Raw genomic sequence first — 17,356 nt, 5'->3', positions numbered from 1 at the left:
TTCAATTTTCCCTCGCCGTAGCTATCGGGTTTGCAAATATGCAGCCTATAGACAATAATATGGATATTATAAGGTACCTACCTAATATTTATTTCGTAATCTTGGTACCTATTGGAGTTATACAGCTGGAACAAAAGTGCATTTTTTTTTAAAGTTGATTTTAAGTGGTATTGATCGAATATAACGGTAATCGAAATATATGCTAATATGCTAGAACGAAAAAAAGCCATGAATAATTTCTTTTTAAACTTCTATGGTTATAAAAATAAAAATAAAACTTTCAGAGAAAAATTTGATGATGGTGGGTTGGATTCATTTTTGTATTGGTGAAACTTATAACCTTTGGTTTTCATTACATTTTGTACATAAATATTTTAAATGCAATCCTCCAAAATACATTAAAATACTTCTTTTTTTAGTTCGTTCATATTACTCTCCCGTTAAAATTAAAGTGTCATTCCTATCAGTGACGTATATTTGAATTTGATTCATGTGAGAAAATTCATGGGAGAACGTATTTTGATTCAGTGAATATTAATAGAAATATTTTTTTTAAATCTTCTACATATAATTTAGTCATTTTTTAATTATCTTTAAAAGGAAACTTGGTTAATAATCGTTTTCTTCTATGTATAGATTGCTCTTCACCCGAAGTTAAATGTAGTCCCCCCCCCACTAAAATCAAGAAAACGTTCTGCTACATTGTACGACCTACACACATGCGCCCCATCACTATTAACGAAACATAGAAAACGCAGCCGCTGTCAAAACAACAAATTGGCAAAAATATAAAATGTCTCTTATCGCCGTCGGCCGGGTATTTGTATAATCACTAATACTGAAATAGTAAAAGATATAATTTGGTATGGATTTAAACATCAATATTTAACACTTGTACGAACTCCCAGTGTAATATTATATGGTAAGTTCAGTAATTCCAATTTTCATTTGACACACTTCCATTTTGTACAAGAAAGATGTATTTTTTTAAAAGTGGTACAGAAATTATCATGCTTCACCTTATTTTTTACGCCTTAAATAATTTTTAATGATTACAATAAATAATACCGGCATTTTTCTTGCAGGGAACGTGAAGATATCCTAAATATGCAGTTCATTTTCAATAGAATAAAAGCTCTTATTCTTATTGTAGTAGGTGCTTTCAAAAGAGCATTATGTTGTTTTCGAGGTAGGCGAAGGTCCCAGAATTATGATGCTGATGAGTGTCTCACTCATATCATCGTTCCAAACAACAATGACAATGAAGTAAGTAATCATAAGAGTAAATTTTCAATACACCATTTTCGGATCAATTATTATTGTTTCCTCTCGGTCTCTCTTTATGGTGTATTAGAACTCTTCCCACTAATTTCTAGTGACTTGTACATCTTCAAAATAACTTTAAATTAACACATTTAAGACGGGAAAGGTGTTTCTACCTGTTTGGTCTACTGATGCTTAAAGACTGGATGGGTTTTTTTACCTTCTGCGGTGGCCTCATTTCAATGTCAGAAAAGAAGGAATTATTTAATGTTTTTATCTGAATATTATGTACTTATCTTTTGTTAAGGTCTAAACTATATGTACACAATTATCAAATCCCGTCGCCAGCGGTCCGCAGGCATAAAAAACACCCATCCGAAATGTGTTAATACGAGGGGTGTGTAACATCTTTTTACCTACTTTTCCTCCTAATTTTCCTTTCCGATATTTCATTAATGTTCTTCAACCTGTTCTTCACTTACACCATCTCAAATCCATCAAATATATTCCACTCCTAGATCCAAAAATCTGTACAGCAGGATTTATTGCTGCCTGCATTCAATTAACCAACAATTGAGTTAAAATTGTGTCATCCCAATTTGGTGCCCTATACACCACTTAGGTGCGAACACGGACCAGAATAATTTCAGCTGTATAAGGTAAAAACCTTGACCAATACTGCTTGACTTATCCTGTTTGGTTGAAAGATATTGCTTCATAGCAATAAGCCGGCCAATGTACATTTATTTTGTTTAAAAAGTTTAATAAACACCATAAATACATATTTGATTACCGTAGATGTCTACTATTTGTAAGGTCCCAGTTTCAATTTACGTAATCAATAATTAAGTTAAACTGAATCCAGTGCCTGAATTCAATGTTGCAAAGGGCCTTCGCAGTGCCCTTTGCAACATTGAATTCAGCTAAGATCCGCCACTGGGTGAAACAAAGGTGGGGTTTTGTCAAAGATTGTACATTTGAATAAAAATGACTTTGTAAAAAACGCATGATAAAAATGGTTTTGTGTACCATTTTCTTGACACTTTATTTGAGAAATGTTTACACAGGTGTAAATTCTTAAGACATTATAAATGGAAACTACTGTCTATGTCTTGTGAAGTAATGTAGTAAATTTAAATTAGGTCTGGAGTGTAATGAATGTAAAAATTAAGCTGCGGTTACTGATTGACTAGTAAATGCCACTGTAACGGAAATAGTACAAATTTCTTGAAAATCAGAAATAAAATACAATTTTTAATGTCTCAAGTCTCAAAAGCATTTACCAATTTTAACACATTCACTGTGTATAATGTCATACTGAGAACTTGAAAATTTTTGAATTTTTGAAAACCAACAACTTTGTTAAAAATCAAATTCTACTCTCTATTTAAACATATATATAAATATTTTTCTTCGTATCCTCATAACACATGAAACCGGTAAGAAATCCTTATGGAAAGAAAGTGTAAATTATTACAACAAAAAACACACAATGGAATGCGACAATTGAAACACAATAATATGCAAACATTAAAAAAAAACCTAACAATGCAAAGTTCAATATGAGCCACATTAATAACACACTTAAGAAAAAAGTATAATCGCGTGATAAAAATAATACATAAGTGTCTTAACTTGATATGAAACATCTATCGTTCCTCTTTATATGAAAGAACTGAAGGAGCTACAATCAGCCATATTTCCAAATGTATCAAAAATCATACCCACATCGCTCACTCCTTTCAAGAACGTCATAAATCAAAAATCGTCAATTTTCAGTTGTGCATGTTTTCAGAATGCTCAAAAAATGTACTCTATCCCAGCAAAAGTGGCATATTTAAAACTTAATATTTACCCGCTACAGGGCAGAAAGTGTTGTTTTTGCATTTCGAAGAAAGGGTATTGTTTAATTATTTGTTTAAATACACTAAATATTTTTCAAATGGAGAAAAAACCTTGAGGTTTTACCTAAAAAGATCTGATGCACAGTAAAAATTTCAGTAAGTGGCTTGATAGTTATTTTTAATACATTGTATTATATTTTTAAACTTGAAAAACGTTCTCCTGAAAAATCAAGTTTTTTGATTTATGACGTTCTTGAAAGGAGTGAGCGACATGTAGTCGACATGTGGAAGGTTTCAAGGATGTTCAATAATGGGCAGAATGGTGAACGTTACAAAAGTGTATGAAGTGATCGCTTAAGCCAGCCAAATGCCAGGTCGTAAGCCCTAATATGCTTAAACTTCCATCTTCTTTCATATAAAAAGTAATAATAGATGTTTCATATCAGGTTGAGACCTTTAATATTGAAATGTCATCCGTAGGGTGAATAATCCAGTGTCGGATAGAATAAATTATATTAATATTGTTTAAAATAAAACACTCTTAAATCCTGAAATAAATGTTGCAACAACAAAAAAAACGGTTCACCATACTGCTTGCCCGGCACAAAATACTAACCCAACGGTAAACTAAGCGTATGTAGTTACACTGATATCTTTCCCCAACTTTTGAAGTGACGCAGTAATATTTTCGATTTAATGCATAAAGATGACAAAACGCATAGCTGCAATATTTTTATGGACACAGGAGTGTTGAACGCACAGATCGTGTTAAGCATGGTTTTCTAATTTTGTTTCAGGAACCGGTTGGGTGGAATGAATACTGGGGAGAGGAGACGAACAAGAAGCCCCAAACAGTACAAGATCACATTCAGTTATACAGAGAAAAAGTAGCGCACTCAAATGTCCCTCAACATAATCCGGATGATCTAGTATTAGATAACTTATTTCAGGTATTTTACTAGAATTATATGCATTACTGTATCAAAGATAAAATATCGCTGCCAAACTCCATAATGCTTTCTTAAAAATTGTTTGTAATCATGTTAGACATACTCATAATTTATTTTTAACCATATCCGCTCCATATGTGGAGCATATGAAGTCTAAAAACTGTCACCAGATTTTTCTGTTGGCCGCCAGCTCCCTTGCATCCTCCCAAGTCAAGTCCACGTCCCGAAGTTCAGACGAGAACTGCCGACAAATTGTCAGCAATGGTCGTCCTGATGCTTTGTAAAAGAGGCAAGCTTGATCAAGGCTCTCAGGAGGCATGCGGAGTACATGACCAAGCCAACTGAATCGCCTTTTCTCGACAACAGTTGTGACCAAGATTTGCTGCGTCCTACGCCTTATCTCTTCATTCCTAACAAAGTCAAACCATTGATCGCCTAAAATTATTCGCAGACACCTATTTATTCTCAAAGCTAAGTACACGGCTGCTCTGGGCCCTTGTAAGGTGCCATGTTTCACATCCGTATAAGAGAATACGTACATATTCATAATACAGATTGTTAACTGAATGCGAAACTATTCTAACTATGCAGTTATATGCATAAGGAAATTTTACAGGAGAGATATGTAATTAAACTTTCAAATGTGACTTCTCTTCATCCTTTAGTAGTATTTTATTTTAAAAGATTCATCATATTGAATTTATTACAATTGAGATCTTTCTGCGTGACAAAATCATTAGCATAAAGAACTAAATATGTGAATAAAAATTAAATTGACTTTTGTGCAACTTCGGATAAGGTTATGTAGAATTACATATTATGTAATTTTTAGCAATAGATTCTCTTCCTTTGTACATATTTTTATTACTGTACACATTCTTTCATTTAAAACTTCTTGAAGTAAACTGTAGATTTACAGCTGAAATTTGAATTTCCTGTAAATTCGAAGCCTTTGGGTGAAAATCGTTCATTGGGTATAGCTATCCCATTTGATAAAAAAAAATGCATTTTTTCATATCTTATATCGCCATTGAGAGAAATGAATCTTGGAGGAAACCTTGTAAAATAGCAATAAGTATTCTCATTTTATAGAAAGCAAAATAAAATATGGATATCTTTTAATCTTCAGTAAAAATGCTTGTCATTGCGAGAACTTTCCTAAATAGAAACTCATTTTATGAAATTTGAACTTTATTTAAAACAACAACAAAAAACTTATTAAAAAGTTATAATATTTTTGTATTTCCTTTAGGAAATGACTCCTCGGTATGTTAAACAGAAGAAAGTTTTAATAGGAAACTCCATGGACAGATCATATAGTAATGCTCCAGACTTATCGCGACTTGCTGTTTCATCTGACAGTGTAAATGTAAGTAATGGCGTATATGTTTGTGTATTATATATCTCAACAGTGACAAAACTTCCTTTTATATGAAGGAAATATGAAAGTCTAGGCCAGGGGTGGGGAACCTTCTCATTTCTAGTCCAAATTCGTAATCTGATTCAACATAATGCCACACTAAAAAATCCTGTATAAACCAAATGTTTTTAATTTACATCGTACGTCGGCCAAAATGCAAACTAAAAAATCTTTTGTAACAAATGAAAATTAATATTTACTGTCAAAAAAAGTTTTGAATTAATATACATATTATACAACCTCATACATTTCACATTCACTTTGACTACTTTTCAAGTTTTTTGGACACAAATATATGGAAGTTGAATTTTTGTATATACATAATTAATATATTATTAGATTAAAACCAATATTTTTAGCTTTTCCACTTTATTTTTATTTGACCAGCGACCGGGTTTCGTCGTTACCGACATCATCAGACTGGTGGGAGGCTATACAAATTGTTATGTTATATATAAAACAAGGCAGGAGTTGATAACCATGATTTGATATAATTTTTTATATATAACATAACAATTTGTATAGCCTCCCACCAGTTTGATGATGTCGGTAACGACGAAACCCGGTCGCTGGTCAATTAAAAATAAAGTGGAAAAGCTAAAAATATTGGTTTTAATCTAATAATATATTAAAAATGCAATTCCATCACGAAGTGTCAGTGGATAATATAAATCTATATACATAATTGGCACAAGTCAAAAGACCATGTCAGAGTAGCCAAAAGGCCGCATGTGGCCTGAAGCCGCTGGTTCCCCGCCCCTGTTCTAGGCGTTCACAGGGCTTAAGACCTTGCATTGGTTAGCCATTCTGCCCATTATTGAACATTCATTGTCTTTTACAATTGCTTGCATATCTCACTACTTAAACTTGCTAAATCAATTCAATCATACAAACAATTTTTTCATCCTCAACATTTTGAGCGTGTCCAAATCAATCTTATTTATCATTAATATTTATTTTTAATGATCTTTGTAATGTAAGGTAAAAAGTAGAAGCATCGTGAATAATGTTGTTGGTTATCTTTATTAATCTTCTTTAACATTATGTAAATTTTTCACACAATAACAGTTATTGTTCTAATCATTTTTTTGTATATTACAGCTTACAGACTTGGGAGAGTGGATGGAGGAGGGGAATTCTGGGTGGGATGAACAACATATCGATCCCACCGACGTATTAAGAGAACAAAGACGACTGAAAAGAGAACACAAGAATTCAAGTAGTTCAAGTCTTGGAAGAAAATTAAAAGCATAATTGATTTTATTTTTTGGACTTCAATGTTCATAGTTGAATTAGATTGTTAGTCATAATTATTATTTTAAAAAAATTGAGTGAATTTTAATTGACACCAAATCATTCCATTTATAGGTGATTTGTAGTAAATATGCTGCATACCTAGTATTATAGTATTCATATTTTATACTCTGATTTTACTTACCAAAATAAATAAATTATGAAAACTGGCTCAAATGCTGATGTGTGGGCTAAATGGAAAGCTTCAAATTTTCTTATTTTTTCACTTATCTATAACGTAGCTGAGAAACCACAAAAAAATGTTTTAATGATGTTGTTTAAATAAGTGACCCTGGCAAATGCAAAAGCAAAATTGTGGTGTCACTAAATCTCTTTATAAAAAATTTTCTCCCCACTTGCCTCACCCAAAAGCATCTTTGCTGAAAGTTTTCACCCTCTTTGAATGTGACCACTCGGCAGTTCCAATGCCTACTATCAACGTTGCTGTTGTAATGCATAATACTATCTTTAAGGTATTTGTGAGTTTTTTGTTAGAGTAGTAGTAGTTTTTTCTATTAGGTTAGTAAGATAATTGTGGTAAACAGTCAAAAATATTGTAATGTATGTCTCAAATCTACAAAACTAAAATAAATTGTTCACTAGCAACCTTAGCTTGCTACAAAATCTATAGTGAATTTTCAGTTTATTTATATACCTTTTTTCAGTTTTGATTCTACAAAAACCAATTTTATGAAATATAGGTATGTATATAACTTGACATAAGCTGCATACAAATTGAAAAACATGTTTTCAGGCATCTTTCAGTATGTTAAATAAAGATTAGGATCTTGCATACTTCTAAATAAAAGTTGTCTAAAACCAACCATAGATGGCTCCCGTGAACTCAAACATAAAGCGTCATGAGATTTATGATATATCTGAGTTCCAAATATTTGAGTAATGTGGTTATCAATCATGGGTAGAATGGTGAGTGTTACATGTGTATAAGTGATTGACACTTAGCCAGCCTATGACAGGTCATAAGCCCTTTAAATACCCCCATAAGCTCTTTAAATACTTCCATATCCTTCTTCATTTATGTTGAGGTATCAAAAAGTAAAAATACAGTTCATATCTACCATTACGTTAAATAAAACAAATTTATTTTGGCACACAATTTATTCAACTAACATTTAAGTACATTCATTTACTTACATGATTAAAAATTCATTAAAACACATTCAATATTGATAATGACTTAATATTATAATAAATAACAATAATTATATCAACAGACAAAAATACATTTATTAAAAATACACAGGGCAATGTTTGAATCAAAGTTTTGTGAACATTATCTTTTTTTACACATTACATGACCTTGTCATCTACATGACTTTTTCCGTAACATGTCCGGAATTACAATTACATGTTATGGTTTCATTTATTTAATGTCTAGCTTATTAAAAAAATTTATAATAAAACCAAATTGATTCATATATAATACATTAAGATACTAGGCAAATTTTCCCTAGCGGAAAATATGCTATCAATACTACTTTTCAAATGTCATCACTTATGAAATTTGCACTTCCTAAATTTAACTTTTATAATCTTTTAAAATATTTGTTTTTCACTATTAATGTGTATTTGTACAATTTTATATTATGTAGTGTAAAAAATCATGTTTACAAGTTTCATTACAAAAATAAATGCAATGAATTAACGTCGGAGATATTTTTTAGTTAATATTTTAATTTGTAGGTGCCAATTGCGACTGAATAATAAAATATTATGATGCTTCAAAATCATATATTTTATTAATAAACCTTTGGTATGTGGTTAGTTAAAAAAATAATAATTTGATATTTTTTTTTATAAAAACATGATTAAAATACTATTTTAAAAAGAATATAAAACATTGACTTTAAAACATAGACTAAAATTACATCAGAGGTTGAAAGTAGGATACGCATACCCTAGGAGAACAACAATCAATACTTGGGGTATGCCAAGTGATTAAGTAGAAAATAAGAAAAAGTTTAACAAAAATACCAATTAGTATTTCAAGTTACACTTAAACATCAAATCGACAAGGAATTAATAAGTGGTAACATTTTTACATACTGTATATAATATACAGTTCAAACCCCTGAGTATATTATTTAGGAGTTAGCACTATTAGCCTTGAGGTCTGATACTTAAGAAAGCGGCTAATAAGAGCACCGGATATCTCCATTCACGAGCGAATTATGTAATGTGTTTGATGAACTAACCTAATTTATTGTTTAACACGTTGGGTGCGGCGTACACGCCAGAAGCATATATCTAACATTTCCCCCGGTGGCTGTTCACAATGAGTCAAACGGCTTAAAAGTATCATTGTGTAATTGAAAGTATATCCTTACAGTCTTGACACAATATTTTATGTCAATGTGTAATGAATGAATAAAAAATACAAAAAATAAATAACTTGACATTATGTATTATACTGTTTTCTGCAAATTGTTTTCATGTACAATAGGCGCTCTCTTACCAAGGGCTGGAAAATGAAAAAGCCGGTTAAAGAAAAGGTGATGAAAAACACGTTTAAAGAAAAACATTTTCGCAAGTTTAAGACGTTCAAGTTGCTACTTGTCTGCGTGTATTTTGGGCGCGAGGCATTCCTAGAAGAGGCCGGTTAAAGCGGCGCCGCTTAAAAGAGCGTCTACTGTATGTAAACATTGCTTTGGTCCGCTTGATGACTCAGGTCTATACTTGCTTATCTCAAAGCGAGTATTAACATGAGCCGTGCGTGAATGCTACACACAAAGAAAACAGTTTGTACCAGTATCTACGAAAAGAAATTTCATATTCTATATTTTTAGCGTTTTGAAAATTGCTATTTTGTCAGCATCTTGTGATTGTTCACCATATATTGAACATAGTGAATGTCTTTGAATGAAAACTTTATTGTATTGCAAAATTAGGCCGACAGTTGGGTAAGTCCAACTTCTCACTTGGAAGCACTTTGAAAAATATCAGTGTTGTTGCATGGCAATTTGCCTCGTAGAACTTATCGCAATATTTGCGTCCACCACTCTTATTAGCCACTTTCTGAAGTATTCTACTTTTGGGCGTTTATGATGAAAAAAGTTAAGTGACCACTCTTTTACAGCATGCGATAGTACGGCTCGGCATAACCTTACATAAGTATCGTGAGATTTGTTTAAAAATAAGTTTAAACAAAGAAACGTTTGATTTATGTGAAAACCCATATTACACTACGAAGAAATGAGATCAAGTATTCAGGGTGGGAAACTTACGATATTAAGCTAATTATCATAATTCCAAAAGAAACAGGAACATTTAATAATTATGAAGAGTTGAACTATTCATTTTATCATTTAAAATTAGTTTAGAAGTCAGATCTTATTACTTGAGAAATAAAAATACTACAATATCTATAAAAAGTTACACAACTTTCGAAGATACTTGGATAAATCACAATGTGGAAATATCTTCCGGGCATCCTATGTCAAAAACACGATAATGGCTATTCAAAAAAAAGATGTACATACATTACTCTAGTATGCATCAAATCTCCCGAGTTTTGATACTCGCGCCAACACACACATGACTAAAGATTTGCTTTTTTTATATTTTGGATAGTTGTTGGAAGATGTTGAAAGGTAACACCCACTCGATCTTATCAATCATATACTCGAAGGGTCGTGATACGTAGCAAAAAAAAATTGCGGCATAGTGGCCCATGAGGTCCGGGTACTGATGCGTCATCAAGGCCAGCAGGGCGGTGCAAGAACAAAGCGCAGCCGTGAACAGGATGAAGAATGGGAGTTCCTTTTTGGGATATACGGATACCTCGTGGAATAAAGGAAGCAGCTCTCTATCGGCACACTCCGTGCAGGAGGGGTAGGGATAGAACAAGTGTCCTCTCTCCAGTGGATACGGTAGCATGCGGAAAGTGCCTTCCCAGGTGCAGTGGAGCAAGTTCAGCGCTCCCTCCACATTCTTCCAGTGCGCCAGGTGAAAGAAAGCGTACGCGATGGCTTCCGAGTCTCCGCGCTTCAGGATGTGTTCGGGAGGCAGAATCAGCGGCTTCATCTCCAGTATGTACTTTGGTACGTGAGGGTTGAATTCCACGGCTCTGTGTATGGCTTCGACAGCGGTCATTTCGGCCGTTGTCAAACCTCTTTTGGATGCGATGTCGGGAGAAAAGCGCTCGGCCACCTGCCGAGCCTTCAAGAGAGCCGCGGTATAGCAAATGGTAGCCGATTTCGGTAAACTTATATCGTCATATCGTGCCAACACTGACTGAACATCGGCGTAGGCTTGCTGCTCTAGTAAGGTTTCAATGAGATTCTCGTGTATGTTAAGTACATTCATAATTGGCGGTACTTCTTTGGTAAGATCCTTGAACGTCTTAGCCGCTTCCTTTAGTTTACCGAGTTTCCTAGCGCACATTGCCAGGCGTCTTCTGATATATATCAATATGTTGATATCTCGCCTGTGAATGGATTCCATGATAGCACCCTGATGTAACAAGTTCTGGGATTTTCTGTAGTTTGCCTCGGCCACTTTCAACGCTTGCTTGAGTATTCTCTCAGATTCCAGTATGGTGGTAGCTTCCTCTTCAGCCAGAAGAATGTATGCGGGAGCGCAGTCGGCGTTCCTCTCCATCGCTGCCTGCGCCGACTTGATTCGCATCACGGGGTTGCGCTCTCTCCAGGCTGTCTGCATAATCTCGTACTCCGCTTTCCCCGCATCTCCCTCGCACGTGAAGAAGGTCTGGTGGTCTTGGGCCGACAGATTCATATCGTAATACGTGAGGGGTTCTTTATTCGTCGCCCAATAAAACCGTTGATATTCCGCTCCTCTAAACAAGTTGAGAGGGTTCCGCCATACTTTACATTCGGGGATTGATTGAGGGCAATTATTTCCATTCTGACTTGATGTAACATTTTGATCGGAATTATTGTCACCGCCGCCTATCCAAGGGCTTATGTGATTCAAAGAAACTTGTTCGATAAAAGAAGTTCCGTACTTACGAAAATACCACCATTCAAAAATGAGAATTAATCCAGAAATAAGAGAAGAAGTACCGGTTAAAGCTACGTAAAATTTCGGAGTCAGAGTACTTAAAAATAAGCTGGAATCCCACATATTTATCAGCTATTTTAATTTATTTGCATGTAAAAAAAAACACAAATTCTACACACTGGCGAAAATTCCTTAAAAAAAACACAGATTGACAATCGCTACAACCACAGACTAACTAATTTATATAGCTACAACACAGTCGTTCATGTTCAATGTTGCCAGATGAAGCCCCGCAAACTGGCCACTTATATAATATTTTCGGTATTTACCTGATCTCAAATACCAAATATGAAGGATATGCTATGTATTGAATTCTTCTAACCCTTATCTACACCCAATGGTGTATAGGGCACTGCATCGTATAAACGCAGTGTTATCTTGATCGTTACTTACATGAAGGCAAGATGATCACTACTGCGCTTCAGGGATCAGTCCAGGGTAATATCAAATAAATATTAGAGTGTAAACTCAACAATATTTATTTCACCCCCCCCCCCTGGGAATCGAACCTGGAACCTCCAGCACGGTAGCTAAACACGCAAACTATTACACCACGGAGTCGGACAATGTATTATATAATTAATGAAAAAAATTAAACTGCTACTTAAATCTCAAAAAAATATGATTTTTTTAAATATAATCAAAAACAATTTCATGTATTTTGAAGCAACTTATCGTTACTAACACTTCTTTAATTTAAAAAAAAAAGTAAAAAAAATGGAAATATGATGATACTTTGTGTCAGGTAAAAATATTTTTTGTCACACCCTTTCTCAATAAAATGCAATTTAAATAATCTTTTACAGTTAAGAGTGACAATTAAGAGTTAATTTTTTATGTTTTGTTCTTCATTAGTTAATTCGTTGGGTTTTCAATAATTTTTTGTAAATTTTGACAAAACAATTTAAAAATTTTGACCACATTAACATTGTTATTGTCATTTTATTATTTGAGGTGATGAGTAACTGCCATATGCTATCGGTTACATTTTGAATTTAATGTTGAAAACACTGTATTGAAATAAAAACAAGGGAAAATCACATTTTATAAACCCCACGCGATTCGGGTTCTTACTTCTAGATTGTGAATTTAAAATGGTATTTATGATACTGGCAAACAAAAGTATATACATCTGGCAACAATCCATAGATAACCTGTCAGTTTTTGGTTGTCTCTTGTGGATTTTGTGGTTCTGAGCGTTTTTACGTAACCCAACTCGTTGGAACGAAGACTTTTCCCTAATCTCCAAAATGAAGGTCGGCCAAAAACATTTCCAGCTTTTGGGATTGTGGGCAGGATCGGCGACAGCTTTTGGAGCAGTTGCAACATCTGCTCTTCTGTATTTAACCGAATGGAAATTGGTACTCCAATATATGCCCGTTTACAACACAAAATTCGCTGACGATCCATCAGAAAAGAAATAATAGGATAATACATTAATAATTCAGCACTTGTACGCCGTGATTATGTTAATTCCTCAACTACTGCTGATTTTTCACCATCTAAAATATTTAATTAAATATATGTAAATATTATAGTTGATAATTGTTTTAATTTATGCCCTATAAACCCTCTTTAGAGCAATCCATTTCGTCTTTTTATTTCATTAGGACCTTTGAACTTTCCTGTTATAATATGCTTTGTGAGAAATCATTGCTTTTTCAGTTACCAAATTGGGATAGTATTCCTTGGTTTATACTTCTTTTCCGCTTATGCTTTTGATGTCAAGAGCTAGAAATGCGTTACCGAATTTGTCCACTGATTGTGGTAATTAGCTTTAAGCGATCGATAACCAAAACTGAATTAAGTAATGACTTCTTTTAGAGTAGCTCATTAATACATTTGCCCGTCACTATTTCCTTTAATCTTGCTTCACATACTTAGAACGGGAATGCATTTCTACCCGTTCAATCAATTGACGCTTCATTTCAAAGTCAGGAAAGAAAGAATTATTTAATGTTTTATATAAATATTTTGTACCAATTTCTTTATTAAGGTCTAAACTGTATGTACACAATTACCAAATCTCGTCACCAGCGGACTACAGGCGCAAAAAACACATATCCGAAATGTGTATGAATAATTTCGATCAATTCTTACAAATTTACATACATAATTTGCTCATTATTATGGTATTACACTTAACATCAAACAATATATCCATATATTGTCCGCTTTCATAGCTTATGCTACCATTATTAGTTAGCACATTTGCTGTGCATGAAGGTGGAGACTGACCGGAGCATTTCGACGTAACATCGCTCGTGGCGAGCATCCGAAACTATGGATGGAGCCCTCGGCTCGGTGTACTGACTGCTTGGATGCTCGCATCGTAACGTGTTACGTTATGACGAAATGCTCCGGTCAGTCTCCACCTTGAGGTTCAATCTTGACTGTGAATTTTATTTCCGTTGATATTTAATTGTGGACTTACATATATTGTTATCATGGAGGGCGGAATGAATGTCCCTGCCTTTATGTAAATAATCGACACTAGAGTCATAATACTAATCGACACTACATCACTGTCAAAAAGATATAGTATACTATGCACCATTATGCGTGGAGAAGGGTTAGAAGAAAAGAAGCAGCCATTACATGTAAAGTTTAATGTAAGTCCACCTTGCAGTGTTTTGCTACTATAATAATAATAATAAAATTGGATAACTTATATAGCGCCATTTTCGTAAAAAAATACCTCAAGGGCGCTTCACGGTGAATGAATTGGGGAAAATATTATGGTGGAAATGATTTAGAAAACAAATGTGTTTTTAGTCTTTTTCTAAAGATCATCTCACTCTCACTATTTCTAACCATTGGTGGAAGAGCATTCCACGCCGTCGGTCCTGCAACAGCAAAGGCACGCTCGCCAAATTTAGTGCGTTGCTTGCGAGCTGGTAAGATAACTTTGCCCATTGCAGATGTTGTAGCCGATCGAAGCGTGAGACGTCTATCAACCAATTCATCTGGAATACACAGCTCCTTAAGATACTCTGGAGCCATATTGTGTATTGATTTATACATGAGTAGGCAGAGTTTATACTCAACCCTTTCTGGAAAGCGTAACCAGTGGAGTTTGTGAAGTAGTGGGGTGATGTGACTGAATTTAGAAATTCCAAAAATTAGTCTCGCTGCTGCGTTTAACACTGATTGCAGTCGAGTCATTTTATTGTTTGGTAGACCCGTGTATATACCGTTACAATAATCTACTCTCGATATTACAAACGCATTTATTAATTGACGGGCAGCATCAACTGGCAGATTCTTGCGAATGCTTTTAATTTGCCTTAGCTGATAAAAACATGTACTTGTTGTCTTGCTAATTTGAGTCTCAAGGGAGAGATCAGAATCTAAGAACACGCCGAGCAGTTTGACGGCCGGTGTAGTGGTACTCTTTGGATTGAGTGGTGTCGTGTTATCAATCAAATTCTGTCGTTTAGGTGTGGCTATCCAGAGATGTTCCGTTTTGGACGGGTTTAACGTCAGTCTGTTTTCAGCCATCCATTCTCCTATTCTCTCAATGCACTTATTAATAGAGTCAACAAGTTTATATTTTTCCTCCGGCCTACAATAAAAATAAATTTGAGTGTCATCCGCATAGCAGTGAGACCACAATCCGTGTGACTTTATAATATTTTCTATGTCTTTCGTATATAGAAGGTATAGAAGAGGACCTAGGACTGATCCCTGGGGTACACCAGTAGAGACGGAATGATAAGGGGATTTAACTTTTTGAAAAATGACTGAATATTCACGTTCTCGAAGGTATGAGCAAAACCATGCAAGTGCTTTATCACAGATGCCGTATGTCTTCCTCAAGCGTTCCAGCAGAATATTGTGATCAACCGTGTCGAAAGCAGCACTCATATCCAAAAAGGAAACCAAAACAAGGTCACCAGCATCCACAGCAGTTATTATATCAGACAGTACTCTCACTACGCCTGTCTCTGTAGAGTGGTATCGCCTGTATGCCGATTGCCTCTCTGAAAACAACTTGCTATTTTCAACATACGTTGTCAGTCTATGGGCAACAATTTTCTCTATTATTTTTGATATGACAGGAAGGTTGGAAATTGGGCGGTAGCTTGAAAGGTCCTCGGAGTCCATCTGAGAATTTTTTATTAGTGGTGTAACGTTTGCCTTTTTCATGGCCTTTGGAACAATGCTTTTCTCCAGAGACATGTTTATAAGATCTCTTATAAATGGAGCAATCTCGTTAACACATTCTTTCAAAAGCCATGTCGGTAGTGGGTCCAGTAAACACTGTTTATTGGGCAAAGCATTAATAAGTTTTGTTACCTCACTTATATTTGTGGACTCGAAAATTTTCAGATACTGCAAGGCATTACAGGAAATTGTTGGATTTTTAACCAATGATGTTGCTTTCCGAATATTTTCGATTTTATTTTTGAAAAAAATAGCGAATTCGGAAGCAGTGGCTTGTGTGTTGATTTTAAGTTCACAATCTCCGCGGACAGATTGCAGACTTTGCCACAGGAGTTTCGGAGACGACCTTTGTTCTCTAATTCTCGAACACCAATATGCAGATTGTTTTGATTGAATCAAAAATCTATTAGTGGTTTGTGCTTCGAGCCACTTTAAGCGATCTGAAACTAATAGCGTCTTTCTATATTTACGCTCAAAACGCCGTAGTTTTTGTTTTCCATGTCGACATTCCTCGTCAAACCATGCATCTGATTTCCTTTTACGAACGGTTTTCGTGGTTAAAGGCGCATGTTTGTCTATCAAGCTGAAAAGTACACCATTGTACAAATCAGCCAGCTGGTCGACATTCTTGGAACTACGATCAGTATCCAGACCAATTAAGGAGTTCGAGATATCGGTCTTAAATTTATTAATATCTAGTTTCCTCCACGACCGTGATGTGAAGGATCTGTAGATAGGGGTGGGTTTGCCGATATTGATTTCGCCATGTACTAGTTTGTGATCTGACAGTCCGATGTCTGTTACATTGACTGCAATATGTTCATCACATTTGCGTCGTATTATAACATCCAATATACCCCCTGCGTTATGAGTTGAGGTATTTACTTCTTGAAGACAATCAAAATCACTCAGAAGTACATTAAAGCGTTTGGTCGCTGAATCTGTTTCACGGTCGAAACGAATACTATGCTGAAGGTAGCGGGTGTTATTTCAAAATTATCAAAAAAAGTTTCTATTTTTAATTAGTCTGGGCGTTTTACCTTACCTCCCTGCCCATCCTTCATTTTCATCCACAGGTAAGCACATATTGTAATAAAAACTTCAAGAGTTACTTTGTTAAAAAAAAAACCCTCTCATCCAGAATAAATTTCGGCAAATATCTGATTTGCAACCATTTTGTCGATTGAAAGTTTGGTTTACATCAGCTGGGTTAAGTTATCACTTTATGTACACAATATTGAAGACCACATTACTCAAATTTGAAAAAAAATATTTTAGGTTGCAACACCACATTAAAAAAAAAACTGAAATGAGTAAGTTAGCAGAAATCGCAACTTATTTTATGCTTAATACATACCATCATTTTCGTAGCATCCAGT

The 17,356-nt window shown here is 34.5% G+C and overlaps 2 protein-coding genes across 2 annotated transcripts; one reads left to right on the top strand and one right to left on the bottom strand.

Moving 5' to 3' along the window:
• The first annotated feature begins 745 nt into the window (after nt 1–745).
• On the top strand, nt 746–8,439 carry LOC148308360 (uncharacterized). Its single transcript, XM_088261894.1, has 5 exons — nt 746–922; nt 1,086–1,266; nt 3,905–4,057; nt 5,310–5,426; nt 6,579–8,439. The coding sequence occupies exons 2-5, from the start codon at nt 1,108–1,110 to the stop codon at nt 6,729–6,731; spliced, it is 582 nt and encodes a 193-aa protein (XP_088118020.1). The 5' UTR covers nt 746–922; nt 1,086–1,107; the 3' UTR covers nt 6,732–8,439.
• A 1,140-nt stretch (nt 8,440–9,579) lies between these two features.
• Nucleotides 9,580–11,983, bottom strand: LOC148308359 (protein ST7 homolog). The gene has a single exon (XM_088261893.1). It carries the CDS (start codon nt 11,871–11,873, stop codon nt 10,347–10,349), a length of 1,527 nt encoding a protein of 508 aa, XP_088118019.1. The 5' UTR covers nt 11,874–11,983; the 3' UTR covers nt 9,580–10,346.
• Nucleotides 11,984–17,356: the final 5,373 nt, after the last annotated feature.

The sequence above is a fragment of the Brachycentrus maculatus genome, unplaced genomic scaffold (assembly GCF_059751285.1).
Source record: "Brachycentrus maculatus isolate JH-2025_06_01 unplaced genomic scaffold, ASM5975128v1 h1tg000169l, whole genome shotgun sequence".
In the NCBI taxonomy this organism is placed as follows: Eukaryota; Metazoa; Arthropoda; class Insecta; order Trichoptera; family Brachycentridae; genus Brachycentrus; species Brachycentrus maculatus.
The sequence above is the reverse complement of the archived record's forward strand: the minus strand, read 5'-3'. Positions and strand labels throughout refer to the sequence as shown.

Excerpts from the sequence above, each read along its gene's own strand:
- LOC148308359 (XM_088261893.1), bottom strand. The coding sequence starts at position 11,873 with ATGTGGGATTCCAGCTTATTTTTAAGTACTCTGACTCCGAAATTTTAC.
- LOC148308360 (XM_088261894.1), top strand. The coding sequence starts at position 1,108 with ATGCAGTTCATTTTCAATAGAATAAAAGCTCTTATTCTTATTGTAGTA. Across the intron at positions 1,267-3,904 it reads CAAACAACAATGACAATGAA|GAACCGGTTGGGTGGAATGA; the intron begins GTAAGTAATCAT and ends ATTTTGTTTCAG. Across the intron at positions 4,058-5,309 it reads TATTAGATAACTTATTTCAG|GAAATGACTCCTCGGTATGT; the intron begins GTATTTTACTAG and ends TATTTCCTTTAG.